The 14,942-nt window shown below is 38.4% G+C and overlaps 3 protein-coding genes across 11 annotated transcripts in view; 1 reads left to right on the top strand and 2 right to left on the bottom strand.

Annotated features, from left to right (window-relative positions):
- Positions 1 to 67: 67 nt before the first annotated feature.
- Positions 68 to 12,789, bottom strand: trappc2 (trafficking protein particle complex subunit 2). 3 transcript variants are annotated; one of them, XM_088415156.1, is made up of 6 exons: positions 12,697 to 12,734; positions 2,603 to 2,707; positions 788 to 900; positions 548 to 690; positions 363 to 450; positions 68 to 289 (listed from the first exon to the last, which is right to left on the bottom strand). In XM_088415156.1, exons 3-6 carry the CDS (start codon positions 878 to 880, stop codon positions 191 to 193), a joined length of 423 nt encoding a protein of 140 aa, XP_088271282.1. In that variant the 5' UTR covers positions 881 to 900; positions 2,603 to 2,707; positions 12,697 to 12,734; the 3' UTR covers positions 68 to 190. The 3 variants fall into 3 exon arrangements, with proteins under 3 accessions (XP_088271282.1, XP_088271283.1, XP_088271281.1); XM_088415157.1 differs by lacking the exon at positions 2,603 to 2,707 and having other exon boundaries at positions 12,697 to 12,789; XM_088415155.1 differs by lacking the exons at positions 2,603 to 2,707; positions 12,697 to 12,734 and adding an exon at positions 1,128 to 1,160.
- On the top strand, positions 1,395 to 11,020 carry ofd1 (OFD1 centriole and centriolar satellite protein). Of its 7 annotated transcripts, none has more exons than XM_088415142.1 (22): positions 1,395 to 1,673; positions 1,759 to 1,947; positions 2,033 to 2,101; positions 2,170 to 2,191; positions 2,438 to 2,545; positions 2,620 to 2,756; positions 2,837 to 3,004; positions 3,078 to 3,184; positions 3,824 to 3,943; positions 4,322 to 4,395; positions 4,470 to 4,561; positions 4,640 to 4,829; positions 5,973 to 6,103; positions 6,186 to 6,297; positions 6,529 to 7,179; positions 8,064 to 8,217; positions 8,306 to 8,397; positions 9,325 to 9,465; positions 9,749 to 9,924; positions 10,001 to 10,183; positions 10,708 to 10,769; positions 10,897 to 11,020. In XM_088415142.1, the coding sequence occupies exons 1-22, from the start codon at positions 1,581 to 1,583 to the stop codon at positions 10,946 to 10,948; spliced, it is 3,123 nt and encodes a 1,040-aa protein (XP_088271268.1). In that variant the 5' UTR covers positions 1,395 to 1,580; the 3' UTR covers positions 10,949 to 11,020. The 7 variants fall into 7 exon arrangements, with proteins under 7 accessions (XP_088271268.1, XP_088271270.1, XP_088271266.1 ...); XM_088415144.1 differs by having other exon boundaries at positions 2,831 to 3,004; positions 8,067 to 8,217; positions 9,764 to 9,924; XM_088415140.1 differs by having other exon boundaries at positions 2,831 to 3,004; positions 8,067 to 8,217.
- The window catches only part of gpm6bb (glycoprotein M6Bb), a 37,136-nt gene continuing 33,295 nt past the window's right edge, over positions 11,102 to 14,942 (bottom strand). The window contains exon 7 of the mRNA XM_088415149.1: positions 11,102 to 14,937. Within this exon, the coding sequence (XP_088271275.1) occupies positions 14,788 to 14,937 (150 nt within the window). The 3' untranslated portion in view covers positions 11,102 to 14,787. The remainder of the gene's footprint in view (positions 14,938 to 14,942) is intronic.

Below are 14,942 nucleotides of genomic sequence, written 5' to 3'. Positions count from 1 at the left end.
GAAACTACCCGTTCCTCAGGAAAACCATTTTTTTTTCAGGAATACAGACATGAAAAGAATGCAAATATAAGACAGAAAAAATGCTTTATGGACAAATTGATATTACGCTACTTTTGACAATTCACAAGACATAAAAAACACACAATCCAGACAGAAAAACTGCATTGAGAAACCACCATGCGTGTGACAATTAATTCAGAAGATGTTTCTTTCCAAGAAACTGCACTTTCCTCTCGAAAGCTGTCGAGCGAATCGGTGCATTTGTCTCATAGAATGGGTTCATTGCAAACTGGAAGACAGGAAAAAAATACATGAAATCCTCACAAACTCTTTGTTGATAATTATTATAACAAGTAACTAACCTTAATGTATAAATCATACACATCATTAAAAAAGTTCTTGATTCCATCTTCTTGCCTCACGTCATGTAGCATGATGAATCTTATATGTATGGCAGAGAATTAAAGAAAACGTGACCACAATTGATGCCTGTAAATAATTTGCATGCAGCAGCGAGGAGAAAACACTAAAAGAATAAAGGATATGTCCTGCAGTGACAAACGCGGACACAAACCACTCGTTGAACTTGTCCACAGTTTTCAAGTACATGTTGTTGGACAGCCACATATTTTCATCCACCAAATCCAGGGCTGCATGTGCAATAAATTGGTTTAGGTGACGGTGGTCGTCCTGTGATCAAAATAAACCAACAGTACAACCCACCGAAATCACAAGCATCTTCACTTACATAATGGGGAAATATTTACAACTTTTAAGTACGCCTTACCTTGGATTCAGGCTTACCCGATGGTAAGAACTCCATCTCAAACACCGGGTTGTCATGATGGCCAACCATGACAAAATAAAAACTACCAGACATCTTTTCTGTGCTTGTCCCGGCTGTGGGATGACAACAAGTAAGATACTAATGAGCCAAGTACCAGACCGAAACATTTAGCATCATTTATAGCACTTGAACCAGTTGCGAAAATTCCTGATGGCCCGTCGCATAGCTAGTTCATGAATGTACACATATAAAGGTCACAATCAAAACAGTAAATCTTAAATGTTAAGATAACATAAAATACAAAGCCTCGCCGCTTATTGAATGTGAGGTATTTGTTTACCTGCTATTCTTACTTCCGGAAAGCGCCGAGGGCTGTCGCATGTAAATGACGATATCACAAAGTTTTTTTTTCCGCACTAATTGTTTTTTTTTTAATAAACTGTTTTCATCGTAGTCCATAATAATAGTTTAAACTCTACTGTATTTTCAAATAAAATATTTATTCCATAAATAAATATGTCTAGTACGTCATAACTGATGGACGATGTGGGATTTCCGTTGACTGGTTTAAATCTCAGGCCGCGCCTCCTGCGTCATCAGGAAACGCTTCAGTTTCTAAGCGCAACCCCAACAACTCAAAAACAACCACAACAATTTCGCAAATATTCCTCATAATGTCAAAGTATCGCACAGAAAGATCGACAACAGGTGATCTCGGGTGAGATTGCCCTTATACTTACCGGAAGTCGTGCTTCCGACTCATCGCGTTTCGGGACCAAAAATTCCATAAATAATGTCAGCCAAGGAAGATGCTTTATCCCCCGACGAGCTCAGGAAGAGGCTTTATAAAACGTTGAGAGATCGGGGAGTGCTGGATACACTTAAGGTAAGTCATCAGTGTTCTTAGTCCATAGCCAATGATCGACTTGGTTTCAATGAGTACTTATTGCTCTTTTTGGGGTGTTTCAAAGACTCAGCTGCGCAACCAACTCATCCTTGAGTTGAAACCTGCACCGCTAAGCGGAGCGGAACCTCCTCTGGGATCAGATTCGCTTTTGGTCTCAGTATGCAACAACATAGTGGCTGAATATCTTCACAGTTCAGGCTATGAATACTCCTTATCTGTATTCTGTCCTGAGAGCGGCCTGGCCAAAGAAAAGGTAACACAAAAGTAATTATAAGCCCTGACACCTCAAATTGCAAATTCTATATTTTTATAATAATGTTTTTGTTTGCCTGTGCCAGGTGCTCAAGAAAGGTGATTTCCTTCAGCGCCTTAAAATTAGCCCAGAATCACCTTTTCACAAATCCCTGGTAATAAACATCAGAAATGTTTTGTTTAAATGATAAATATGGACTGATTGTCATTTCTTCTCTTGCAGTCTCAGAGCACCGATCATGCAGGTAGGCTAATTAAGCACCGGCCATTGCTGAGGGATATAATTGTTTAGTGATGGTTTAATATTTATGATCAGGTGCTTTTGAATATATTTTGAATGCATTGTGCGGTAATAACTGTTGTAGCACGTTTGTCTTTGTTTTAAAAGGATCAAAACGCGCCAGATTAAGTGATTAAATGAAGCACTACCTGTCAGAAGAAATGGAATTCTCGATTCCTTCAGTAAAATAAGTTTCCTCTATTTATAAAAGGCTTTTTAATCAACCTTGTGTCACACATCACTGACCATCAGACGGCCGGACATCAACGTGATGCTGACACTCAGACAACAAGCTCAGCCAGTTATGAAGAGTCTCTTGGTATGATTTTTTTTTTTTTATTTTAATAAACTTGTGTGATATTTATTGTGCTGTTACCTGATTTACAATCCCAGTTGAGAAGATGAAGATGATCGACAAGGAATATGAGAACGTAGACTGCAGCGGGGAAAAGTGGTTTTCGTTTCAGTCCAAACTGGCTTCCTATAAAAGAGAATTGGAATCCCAGATGCAGACTGAAATGAACACAAAGGTACTGGGAAAAGAAAAATCAAGCCCAAAATCTCTTAGCCACCAGTGTGACCTTAATGTTGTTATTCCCACAAGTTGCAGCATTTTAAAGAGGTTGAACTGAGCAAGGTAAAGATGGAGGAGAAAGTGCAGTTTCAGAAAGAGTTCGACAAGCTGAAACAAGAGCTGGAGCGGACCTACGAGATGAAGACGAAGGCATTGAACACCAGGGAGAAACACGCCATTGAGCGGCTTCAAAAACAGCAAGAGGTAAAACAATGAACGCTGATTTTCTGTGTCTTTTAGTTTAACTGATGCCACCGTGGAAACTTTGTCATCTCAGATCGAGGAAAAAAATGTGTACATGCAGAGGCAAATGGTGCTGAAGGAAATCGACACACTCCGTAACAGAGAAAATGAGCTCAAGTTGCGAATGGAGTCTTTTGAAGAGTATGTTTGACTTAAGACATTTAATACCAAAGACATATTTTAGTTTTTTTATTTTTTTTTTTTTATAATGAGTCCAAATATCCAAATTCAGGTACTAATCTCTATTTTTTCAAATGTTCGCTGACAAGTTGTAGAAATGGCTGATACTTAATGAATTAAGTATTACAGTAGCCCATTGCTTAAGATAATAAAGTAATAATGTAATCCATTACTGTAGGTAATCAGAGCTAAATACATTGATTACTTAAGATAATTATGTACTAAAGTAAGTTATTTTTGCATAATTAAGTACAGTACTGAAGTAATAAATTATATTCCTGAAATGCCAAAGTACTCGATTGCTGCAGGTACTTAGGTAATCAATTACTTTAGGTGCTAAAGTACTTATGTAATGAATTAGTTACTAAAGTAATCAATTACTTGATCACTTCATTACTTGGGGTAATCCATTACTCTGGTACTTGATTTCCTTTGTAGCAGCCATTTTTAGACCCTCCTTTCACCAAACATGAGTACCCGTGATTCAATGTTTTGGCTGTTTAAAAAAACGTACAAATGTGTCTTTGGGATTGAATGAGTTAAACATAAATGTGTTGTTGACTATCTATAAAATTCTGTTGACAAAAATTCTGAGTGCAGGACTTGTCAAATACACCAAGAGAAGGTTAAGGCCAGTGAAGAGCTGCTGAGGAGGCGAGAACTAGCAGTGAAGACTATGGAGGACATGTATGAACAAAGGCTGAAGAATGAACTTTCCAGGTATTTTAAAGCAGTAAACATTAATATTTTGTCTACTTAATTTGGTAACAAAATTATTTTCTGTGTGCAAATAATACCTTTAAAATCATGTTTCCAATTGCTGTCAGCTGATTCATAAAACATATTGTAAAGAAAACCTTTGGGTTGACTTTCGCCTTTTTGTTATTTGAAGTCATAAAAGTTGGTCATGTCACATCTGATAAGTTTTAGAATTTAAAAATAATACTTGACACCTTTGCATATTTTTTAATTTCTATGGATGACACCTTTTTTTTTTGCTTGTTCAGACAGTGGAAACAGTTTTTTGTTGAGTGACAGAATAATCGTAGATTACATCATCTAAATGGCCTGGGTCATTACTATTGCATGTCATTTTAGTTATCAGCTGGAGTTAAAGGAGGATTACAACAAAAGGGCAGAGCAACTAACAGCGAGTGAGAAGCAAAACAAAGGTAAAGGGAATATTTATTTATTCATTGTTCAATTGCATTAAATGTATTGTCAATATTCCTTTCCTTTTTTTTAGAGGAAAGCATTCGCATTCAAAAGGATTCAACAGCAATTAAAGCCAAATTCGAGGAGTACAATAAAGCCTGTTCAGAGATGAAGCGGCTACAGGTACACGGCCATCAAATATTCAAATTCCTACATGAGCTGCATGATGCCAATTTCAAAAGTATCTCAATGATTTGGAAGGGGGAGCTGGACGCAGCACAGCAGCAAATAAGTCTGCTCCGGCAGCAGAATGACCTGCTGAGAGAAAGACTGGAGCGTATGAGCGAATTCTCCGGTTTGAAAGAAGAAAATTCAAGCCTGCAAGGACAAGTGAAGCTTCTGAAAAAACAGCTGGATGAGGCCCAGGAGGAAAATTGGCATCTCCGTGCTGGTAAGCGAATATACGACAAAAGCCATGCCGTTATGACCACGTGAAAAGTGTGATATTAAAATATCTTCACAAATCAATCCATTAATTAGCAATGTCAAAATCGTTCTAATTTATCTACCAGAAATATCCGATATGCTTTTTTCAGATCGATACAGTGGGAGCACGTAACATGAGTGGTCACCATATTAAGTAGCGATACCACCATTTTTTATACACAAATGCGTGTTCCAGTATCGCAATTTCCTTCAAATTTTCCATGCTTCTAATTTGTAATTTCTAGTTTGTGATCATAAAATTGCTCCAAGAGAGTGGCCATACAAGTATTGCAAGTACTTATACAAACAGGTATCGGCTAGGGCTGTTACAATTAATCGAATTTTATTCGCGATCACAATATTGGCTGCCACAATTGATTATGCTGATCTTCTGCGATATTAACATTTGAAAAAGCCGGCTACGTACATGTCAAATCAAGCACTTTGTCATCCTACCACTAGGGGGCAATGTTTCCCACATGTTTGGATGACAAAAGCCTCTCCTTTTCTCATCCTAATATATCATTTATTATTATATATTTATTTATTATTTTAGTATGAAATGGCATTGAGTTTATCACCTGATTCCTAATATATACAGTGTTAACTATCAATCGAAACCCATTTTGAAAAATCCGCAAAAAAATGGAATAAATTCTGTTTGAAATGACCGAAAATGACATTTTGACTGCCAATTGATTCAAATTTGCTTAAGAGAATATAATGGGCTTGGTTCCAAGTAGGCTTTATTTTTTTCATTGGTTTGCACTCAGCAAGTAAGTACATCTTACAGTCTAGTTCAGCTATTCTCATGTAGAAATGCATGAAGGCCCTTCACAGTTCCCTTTTTAAATTAGGAGAAAATGAATTGGAACATGAAATTTCAAAGTTTAGTAAATCACAAAGACTCTCTGTTCCAAGCCTTGTTTTTAAACTCAAAAATACTTTGATGCTTTGATGTGATGGGTTGGGTTTACTTGGCTGATGAATATTTCACAGAGGGTTACCCTAAAGAAAAAAAAAAAGAGAGAGAACCACTGATCCAGTGGAATAAATTAAGTCAGACATAAATACAAGATTGAACACTGGATTCTTAACCCTCCGCCAGACTTGAGCAAGCCCTCCGACGAGCAGCTGGCCCTGCAGGTGGAGCTCCGCAAGCTTCAGAGCGCTAGTAAACTGAATGAGGAGGAGTTTGCCAACCAGAAGCACATGCTGCAAAAACAGCTCCAGTCTGAGGTAACACACATTCTCCATTCACGCATGTATTTTTTGTTGCTTAAGATTTTTGCACGGAATAACCAGTGTTGCATGGCTATAGGTGGAGCGATGCGGTCAGCTGAATGTGCAGCTGATGGAGTGTCAGGAGAATCTGCAGTGGACCACCGCTCATGTTGAGGACCTCAAAATGCAGCTTCGACAAACCCAACAAGGTTGGAAGCTTATTTAGGCTCTTAAAGTTTGCAGTTTCAACTGAATAAACGCTAAGCACAAATGCTATTAAGTCATTGATAATACTCATTGGGATCATTTTTAATGGGCAACATGCAAGTCATTATGTAACGGGATTTTTTTTTTATCTGCGACGCTTTACTTTCGTAACAGATATTATTGTCCTCCACTAATTTGGTTTTGATTCCCGCCGTCAAACCCTTCTTCCGCAGCTCTAGAAAATGAAGTTCTGCTAAATCCCAAGCCATCCCTGGTGGGCCGCTCCGTGTTGGACTGCACTGGAGACACGCTGGTCCCTCCCGACATCTATGTGGACCGAGATGCGCTGAGACCCCAGGCGGCCTACGAGCACGTCGCCGACATAGGCCGGCTCGCGCACAGCGACTCCAACTCGGACTTGGAGATACTGGCCAAATGTAACGCTCGCATGCAAGAGCTGGAGAGGGAGGATGAAAGCGTGAAGAAAAAATGCATGGAATACCAGCAGAGGGCAGCGCGCTCCAGCGTTTTGTGGAGACGCCCCGCAACGCCTTCAAGTCGGGCTGACTCTCCTTTGCTGACACTAACGTCTGACCTCTCCCACCCTTACACCGCCCACCTGTCAAAGACCTTCACTCGACCACTTTCTCCTAAAAAAGCCAGAACCCCCTCCCCGGTAGATTACGATGGCAGAAACGCCTTCCCAGCTGCTCAACACAGAGTCACCTTCTATCAAGACCAGCGTCACAAGTCCTATGGCATTAGCAGCCTATCGTCGGCAGAACCTCAGTCTACAAAACATGATGACCTCCCCAAGGAACAACACTCCTTCACAAATGCAGCCGTTCCCACCGGAAGGAAGCTTCATCGAGATGCAGCCGAAGGTACTAAAAGATTGCTTTATGTGAAACTTCTCTAGGCTCACTCTACCAGATTCCAAACAATACAAAATGTGCTTACAAATCTTAACTCGTTCATTACTATTGATTCCCCCAATTGAATTGAATGAGAGTCTATAGTTATAAACACCAAAGATAACCGAATACCCAGTAATGGGTGGCCAATACAGCTCAGCACCAGTGTAATAAAATTATAACTTCTTTTGAAGTGATATTGCTAAATAAAGAGTAAAATGATGCAGGCAAGATAGACATCAGACACATTTAGTAACTATCAGGGATGGGATCATTTATTTATTTATTTGAAAGATTGTTGGGCCAGAAGTTAAATGAAATATGCAGGGTGAATGTGCTGCCTGTCAATCTACTCCATTATAGTAAAACAGCCAAACAGTGTGAGAAGGCTAGTCAATTCTTCCAAATAAACGGTGCGATAACAAGTAATGTAGGACAATAACAATCTTGGTACACCTTATATTTTGAGGTTCCTGGAAGCATGGTCGCAAAAACAATCTACTTGATAATGTTTTCCTCCTAGAACGGCTTCTCATATGAACAACACAGTTTTGTTTTTTATTGACCCCTCCCGGCCAAATGAAGTGCGATTTAATGCAGTCGACCAACACTATCTCATGTATACAGGCGTGAATGATTTTTTTTAAAGGGCATCAAAGTGCTTGACATAAAAAAATGTCAATCCTTAGTCAAACTAGAAACATTTTTGACCAACTGAACCACTTGATGCTGAAAACCCCCAACCCCTGCACTGACAATGAGTGCCACAACACCACCTGGTGTCTCAGGTGTGCAATTGCACTACACATCGCAAACGCTTTAACTTTCATCATTTAATTCTTCCCTCTTGCCAGAAGCAGCTTCGTCAAAGTTGTCCCGGGACTTGTCACACATCAGCCGCCACCCGTTGGCCCCCCGCGACCAGGCGTCCAGCTCAGGTGAATTATCCCCCGAGCTGAGCCCTCCTCGCAGCCCTCAGCTCCAGAGCACCGTGAGAGGTCCACGCAGGTACCATGTGACATTGCTTGCCTTTTCTTTTTTTTCTTTTTTTTTCTTGCAGGAAAATTCACAGACAGTTGAATAATTTTCCTTTCAGTGTCCCAAATCGACAACGTGTCTCCTCCAGCTCACATTCCTCCCCGCAGCCTGAGAAGATAAATGTTGAGGATCTCACTGGCATTTCACCAGGTAGTCTCGAGTCGCGCTACTTCTTGCACTGTTAATTTTAGTGGCATTTTCCGCACACAGCAAACAAATAAAAAAAGACCGTTGTGGAAAGTGGCGCACGTGGTGCGCTCCGGGTTACTGCACTGCACTTGAAATTGAAACTGGGTTTCACTAAACTTGCATTTAATCAGCTGGTCTAGACAGTTATTTTGCAGCACTGGTAAGAAGAAAATTATACAGAGTAGTTCCCAAAATTCCCACAGTAACCAAATTCGGCAAAGTAGAGATGGAACTCTTATTATGCATTATTGTTTCCATAATAAATAAATACATAAAATTGATGTGTTTTGATTGATTGTTTGGTCGAACTTAGAAGGAGAAAAAAATTATCAAGGTTATGGCCATAAACGAAAATCCACACGCAACAGAAGGTTTTTTTTGTTTTTTTTTGCTGTTGTTTCCCTTTTTAGTTTGTTTCTTTTACTAACCAAATACATAAAACCAATATTTTTTTTTCCACTGGTCCGACTTAAAAGGAAGAAAAATAGCAAGAAAATTAGCCAAGTAAACATGCTGTGGATAGAAAAATTCATGGTCATAAATGAAAATCAGGGACAGTGAAGTCGCAATAACTTAACTGCAATATAAGCAAGGAAACACTGTAATATGGATTTACTGTAGGAATCTAAAAAAAAAATGGAACAGATCTGCACTGTGTTGCATTAAAATGTTAATGGTTTACTTATTGGTGTCTTGTATGTAGGTTTGGAATCATGTGCACACCATTTTAATGAATTTGGGTGTGTGCATGTGTGTGCGCGTGCGAAGTCTCACACAGTGGCCAAGATGAAGGGCCTCTGATTATGTATTCTTCGCTGCATCCCGACCCGGTTTAGGAGGGGCGGTGGGCAAAGCATAAAAGATGCCTTTGTACGTCTCTCACTCTAGAACCCGGCCACATTCCAGAGCTTCTCTTGGACACTGCCGGCCCTCTCTCCTCCTCCGAGGCCCCCGGTGGCCCCTCTGTCCCCCGCCCACGATCCCCACGGGACCTCCCGGAAGCCGCGACTGACTCTCGGGCCCGAGTGGGTGAGTGACAACAACAGCTGACTAGCACTATAAGGTGCTATGAGATATCGGAAATTTTGAACTATACGCCGAAACTTTATCTTATGTTTGAGCCCTGCGTGTTTGCGTGTGTGTAAATATATATATATATATATATATATATATATATATATATATATATATATATATATATATATATATATATATATATATATATATATATATATAGAGAGAGAGAGAGAGAGAGAGAGAGAGATATAGAGATATATTACCCCCAAATTTACAGTAATACATTTTTTTAAAGAAGATTTTCCCCCAGAATCCTCCCAAGTCTTGACAGCCTCTGAGGTTGAAGAGAAAGAGGATGAGGAGCAGCGATGGGAACGTGAAAGAAAAGAAAGGCAAGAATTGAGGCGAAGGGAACAAGAGGAGGCCAGAGAGAGAGAGAAGCAGGAAGCGGAAAGACTGGAGAAGGAAACTGTAACTAACTGACTTGCCCACTGTTTTTTGTTCAACCAGTCGTGTTCATTCGTTGACTGTATGTGTGCCTACCCAGCTCTTGCGGCAACAACAAAAGGAAGAGGAGGAGAAAATCAAGGGAGGAGATGAAAAGGAAGAGGAGGAGGAAAACAAGGGAGGAGATGAGGGCGAGATGCAGGAAGCAGAAGTCCAGAATGAAAACCCCTTGGAGAAGTACATGAAGATGGTTTTGGAAGCCAGAGAGAAGAAGCAAGACAAGGTGTGTGTGTGTGTGTGTGTGTGTGTGTGTGTGTGTGTGTGTGTGTGTGTGTGTGTGTATGTATATATATATATATATATATATATATATATATATATATATATATATATATATATATATATATATATATATATATATATATATATATATATATATATATATATATATATATATATTTCTTGAACAAAAATTTTGTGCATCATGATTTCGTGCTCTGATGCTTATTGAATTTTGTGCCACTCCTGGTGTGTTTATACCACCAGGGGGCAATATGATACAGGCATAATACATGAAGGAGAGTTCCACAAATAATTAAGAATATATGCATTTGAATGTTGATTACTGTCTACATGTGTTTCTGCACCAGTCATATTCAACTTATGTTTGTCCATTTTGTTTACAGGGTTATATACTCGTGCTCATTAGTTCACATAAAGTCTGCGGTGTGCAAACTTATGAGCACAACTGTATGTATTATCATTACTAGCCAGTTGACTTGTTAAATGAAAAATTGTTTTGTTCAGAGCTCCGGAAGTGAAAAAGAACACGTGAGCCCAGAGGTCAAGAGTTTGTCGGAAGATAATAGGTATGACTTTACGGATCCATTTTAATAATACATATATAATCCTCGACAAGCCATCCCCAAATGCTTTCTCATCTCCTATTTCATCACGAAAAGCCCCACTTAATGAGCTTGTTCTGTGTTTCCTCAGCATTGTGGCATATTCACACAAGAATGAAGATGCAGACGATGATTTTTGGTGAACTGCTAATTTGATGGAAACTTGTTTTGATGCTTTTATATCGTACGGATAAATAAATGAGCGAGCCGTGTGAGTATTTCCTGTGATAACAGATGAAAGATTAGACGAGATTTTGTGTCACTTTTCTTTTTTAATTAAAAAAAAAAAAAATCAGGCCAGTTGTGTGTTTTTTATTTTTCTCCAGCAAAACAAGATGTTGGTTTGTATCCCCTGTGGAGTGATTGATAGGTAGCAATTGTTTTCTTCATGTTTTTGGTTGATTCAAAAGGAGACACTTGCTATCCACACTTTGGCTAATTTCCATTGCTCAAATGTAGATACTTTACAAAGTATAATAATAGGAGTCAGAGGGCGAGGGGCTTAAAGATTCATAGAAAAAAAGTTGTAGAAAATGCGTACATACACATCCAGTAGCAAATATTAATCAAAAAGCATCTACAATTACTGAGCTAATTAAACAAAACAAAAAGGCCTACTACCACACAGTCCATATACTGTATATACATTCAATCTTCATGCAACAACCTAGTTAGCAACTATTATAAAAAGATTACGCAACAGAAAAAAAATACATCAGATTCCGATGCAATTATAGAAAAAATTATGAACAAAAAGTGTGTTAAAAACAACAACTGTACACAGGTCACACCTTCAAGCTCTTGAGATAATACAAACTTTTTCCATTGGTACAAAAGCACACTTAGGGTTCGATAACACTATCGCCGCTACAGGAACTCAACTTTGTAATTAATGGCCGCAGGTTATATGTAGCAAGCATGTTGTCACGTGACTTCATTACAAAATTGTACTCACTTTCCATCAGTGATGAAAAAAAAATGAAGCCTTGTGAAACACTTGTGATATTTTTTTACTCTTACAAATGGTGCACTTGGTTTAAAGATGCATTGGAAATGTATTAAATTATGACTGCATTGTTAACCATATAGTGCTATATGAAGGAGCAAAAAAAAAAACATCAAAGGTGTTTTATGAGGCTTCATTGTCTCATCACAAGATTAGGTGCAGCTGCACATTCAAATGTGAACCAATACAAGAACTGTGGGGAAAATTCTGTCTGAACATAATAAATTTCTGTTGATTATTATCATAAAGTTGTGAATCCTGAATACATGATGCACACACTATTTGGCAGGGTTAAACTGTGCAATTGATAGCTGTTCCCCCAAGCTACTATCACTAACAAAAAGCGTAGAATTTACGTGTGATACAAACACTTAACAATTAATTACGTCTCTTTACAGTTGGCAAAGAAGTGTACTGCTATTTGGCAAGCTATAAATGTCAAGAATGTTCTTTTAATGGACTGACGGTGTATAAAGTTATTTGCACTGCTGCTGATAGCTATATAAGGTCAAAATCCATTTTAACCGCTGGCAGTGAATGACTTTTTTTTTTTTTAACAAAGCGATAATAAAAATCACTTACAAAACAAATACAAGCAGAATATTATAACTAGGGCTGGGCATTAATGCTTATTGAAAGCAAATTGCGATTTATTTAGAAACAACAAAGGCCGTATTGTAATACGTAGTGTCGCAAATGTGTTTGACATAACCACTAAAATAAAGATATTCTGTTTTGTTTTGTTGTTTTTTTTTTTCCAAAAGCAGCTCATCATTGGCATACATAAATTCACATTAACCCCTCCACTCCACCCCTCAAAAAGGAGGAAAAAAGCATTGAAATTTGAAGGGAAAAAAACTGAAATGAGATGGAGAATTTCTTTACCTTGTTGGTTAGCTCTTGGGTTTTTTGTTGTCTTGCTATCACATTACGACGTTAAACTGTTTGCAAACAAGTCCATTATGGATTATTGCCTCCTGCCAGTAGCACTTCGTTTCATTTCCAGATTATGGTCTGCCTTTCTGGAAGCTAAATCGGACATGCCTGTTGCTGGGTGGTTACGTCACATGTGTGTTGACAAATTGGTCCTTCACAGCTTGAACATACATATTTGTTTGAAATGAAAACACACAGTAACCTTATCCGTGATTCCATTGTCATTATTTCTCTTTTTAAGGCCGAAACGTATCCAGATTTTGCCCTCATATTGTGAACAGCTTCGTATACAACTATGTCTTGGTCAGCCATTTTGCGATTTAAACCATAATGACGTCACTTGCGTTGTCGAAGTAGAAAATACGAAAAACAAAAAATGGGTAGTTATAATTCATTTTTAGATTGCAATGCATCGATATCCTTGGCCAGCTCTAATTATAACGTCATTCAAACATGAGCAGTATTTTAATTTTCATTATTTTTAAATAGTACAGTTCTTGTATTGGCTCACATTAATGGTTTTCAAACTGTGACAATTAGCTTTAGGGGCACACGTCAACATAATTACTTGCATTTTTAAAAGCTTTTAAGATCAAAAAAACAAGAAAGAAAGAAATTATTTAAAAAAAAACACATTTTGGGTTGTAAAAGGAAGCTCGTTTTATGACTTGTATTTTTGGTCTTATCAAGTCTCTTAAAACTATTTTTTTTTTAAATTGATACTCCACTTATTTAACCTTTTCAGCTGTAAAAAGCGAATAAATTTGACGACCATTATTTTTTATTTAAATCGAATACTTTTAAAAACACATTTTGCCACCTTGTTGATTGGAAATGACCTGTGCTAAAGGCTCAGGTAACAACCAATCACCGCTCAGTTAGTGAATGCCACATGACAAACAGCTGAGCAGTGATTGGTCGTTAGCCAAGCCATGAGCCCAGGTGATGTCATCGTCAGTCGATAGAAAGTGGAAAAAATACTATGTATTAATTGTACATGAAAATAATTTAGGTATCAAATTAATTAAAGATCAAATATTTTATTGCTGAAAAGGTCGAAATTTGTGGAATATGCTTTAAAAAGAGAGAATTTGAAGACGTGGGCAAAACAAAAACCACACCAACATCATCAACAGTAACAGTCGCTACATCAGTAAATTTTGCTTGATGTATGGGTGCATCTCAATAAATGCAGTTATCATAGAAAAGTCCATTTATTTCAGTAGTTCAACAAAAAAGTGAAACTACAGACTAATTTCAAACATAGGAAAATACTTTTTAAAAACTTCATCTTTTGAGGTTTGGGGTTTTAGCAATGAGCTATAATCATCTCAACTGTAAATCATGAATTATTTCACTCTGTATGAGTGAACCTATGATTTTGGAACGTTTTTAACTGAACTACTAAAATAAAATCTTCATGATATTTTAATTTGTTGAATGCACTCATCTATATGTGTGCATTCAATGAATGTATTTGCATTTAATTTTACAGGGATAACCTAATGTTGCGCTTGAACGAGCATTACAATGACCATACCAAATGATAATTCTAAAAAGTCGGCTACATGCTTTCCAACCAACTCCAGCAGACCCCTGAGGTAGAGTTAATGTAGGCCATGAAGTTTGCACACAAGAGCACATAGAACTGTCTTCATGCACATTCTCTACACTGCATTATAAACCTGTTCAAATAAATTCACAGCAATGTTTTTGTGGGTGTCGTGAATGGATTTTGGAGACTAAGTGGGGGGAGGACAACAATTGAATACTTGTCACAATTCAACGTATTCCCCCATGTCACACTGCGGCGATGTAATAACACAATGTCTTCACGTTGCAAAAAGGTCTTAAAAATGGCGGCCAAAGACATACGGGCATGTAAAAAGCAAATATATGCATGTAGAGTTAGTGCAGAAGCTGTAGTGTGTTAGTCTGTTAGTACGGCACAGGTGGTTATTGTAGCTGAGCCTAGTCCCCACGGGTCAGAACGCGCGGCCTCGCGTGGCCTTTGCGTGAACGCGTGCCTGTGCGATGGCCTTATGTGTAGGAATGAAGGCATTCCTTGGAGCGTGACGTGATGTCCTGCAGCTCCTGCTCCTCTTTCATTTTGATGTCTTGGTAGGCATGCATTTGACTGGCGTCCTTAAGGTAGGCCCAGTTTGCCGAGAGAATCATGAGGAAGTGGATCTGGA

The sequence above is a fragment of the Hippichthys cyanospilos genome, chromosome 5 (genome assembly GCF_059441005.1).
Source record: "Hippichthys cyanospilos isolate Australia breed blue-spotted pipefish chromosome 5, RoL_Hcya_1.0, whole genome shotgun sequence".
Taxonomy (NCBI): Eukaryota; Metazoa; Chordata; class Actinopteri; order Syngnathiformes; family Syngnathidae; genus Hippichthys; species Hippichthys cyanospilos.
Note: the sequence above shows the minus strand (reverse complement) of the source record. Positions and strands in the feature narration are given on the sequence as shown.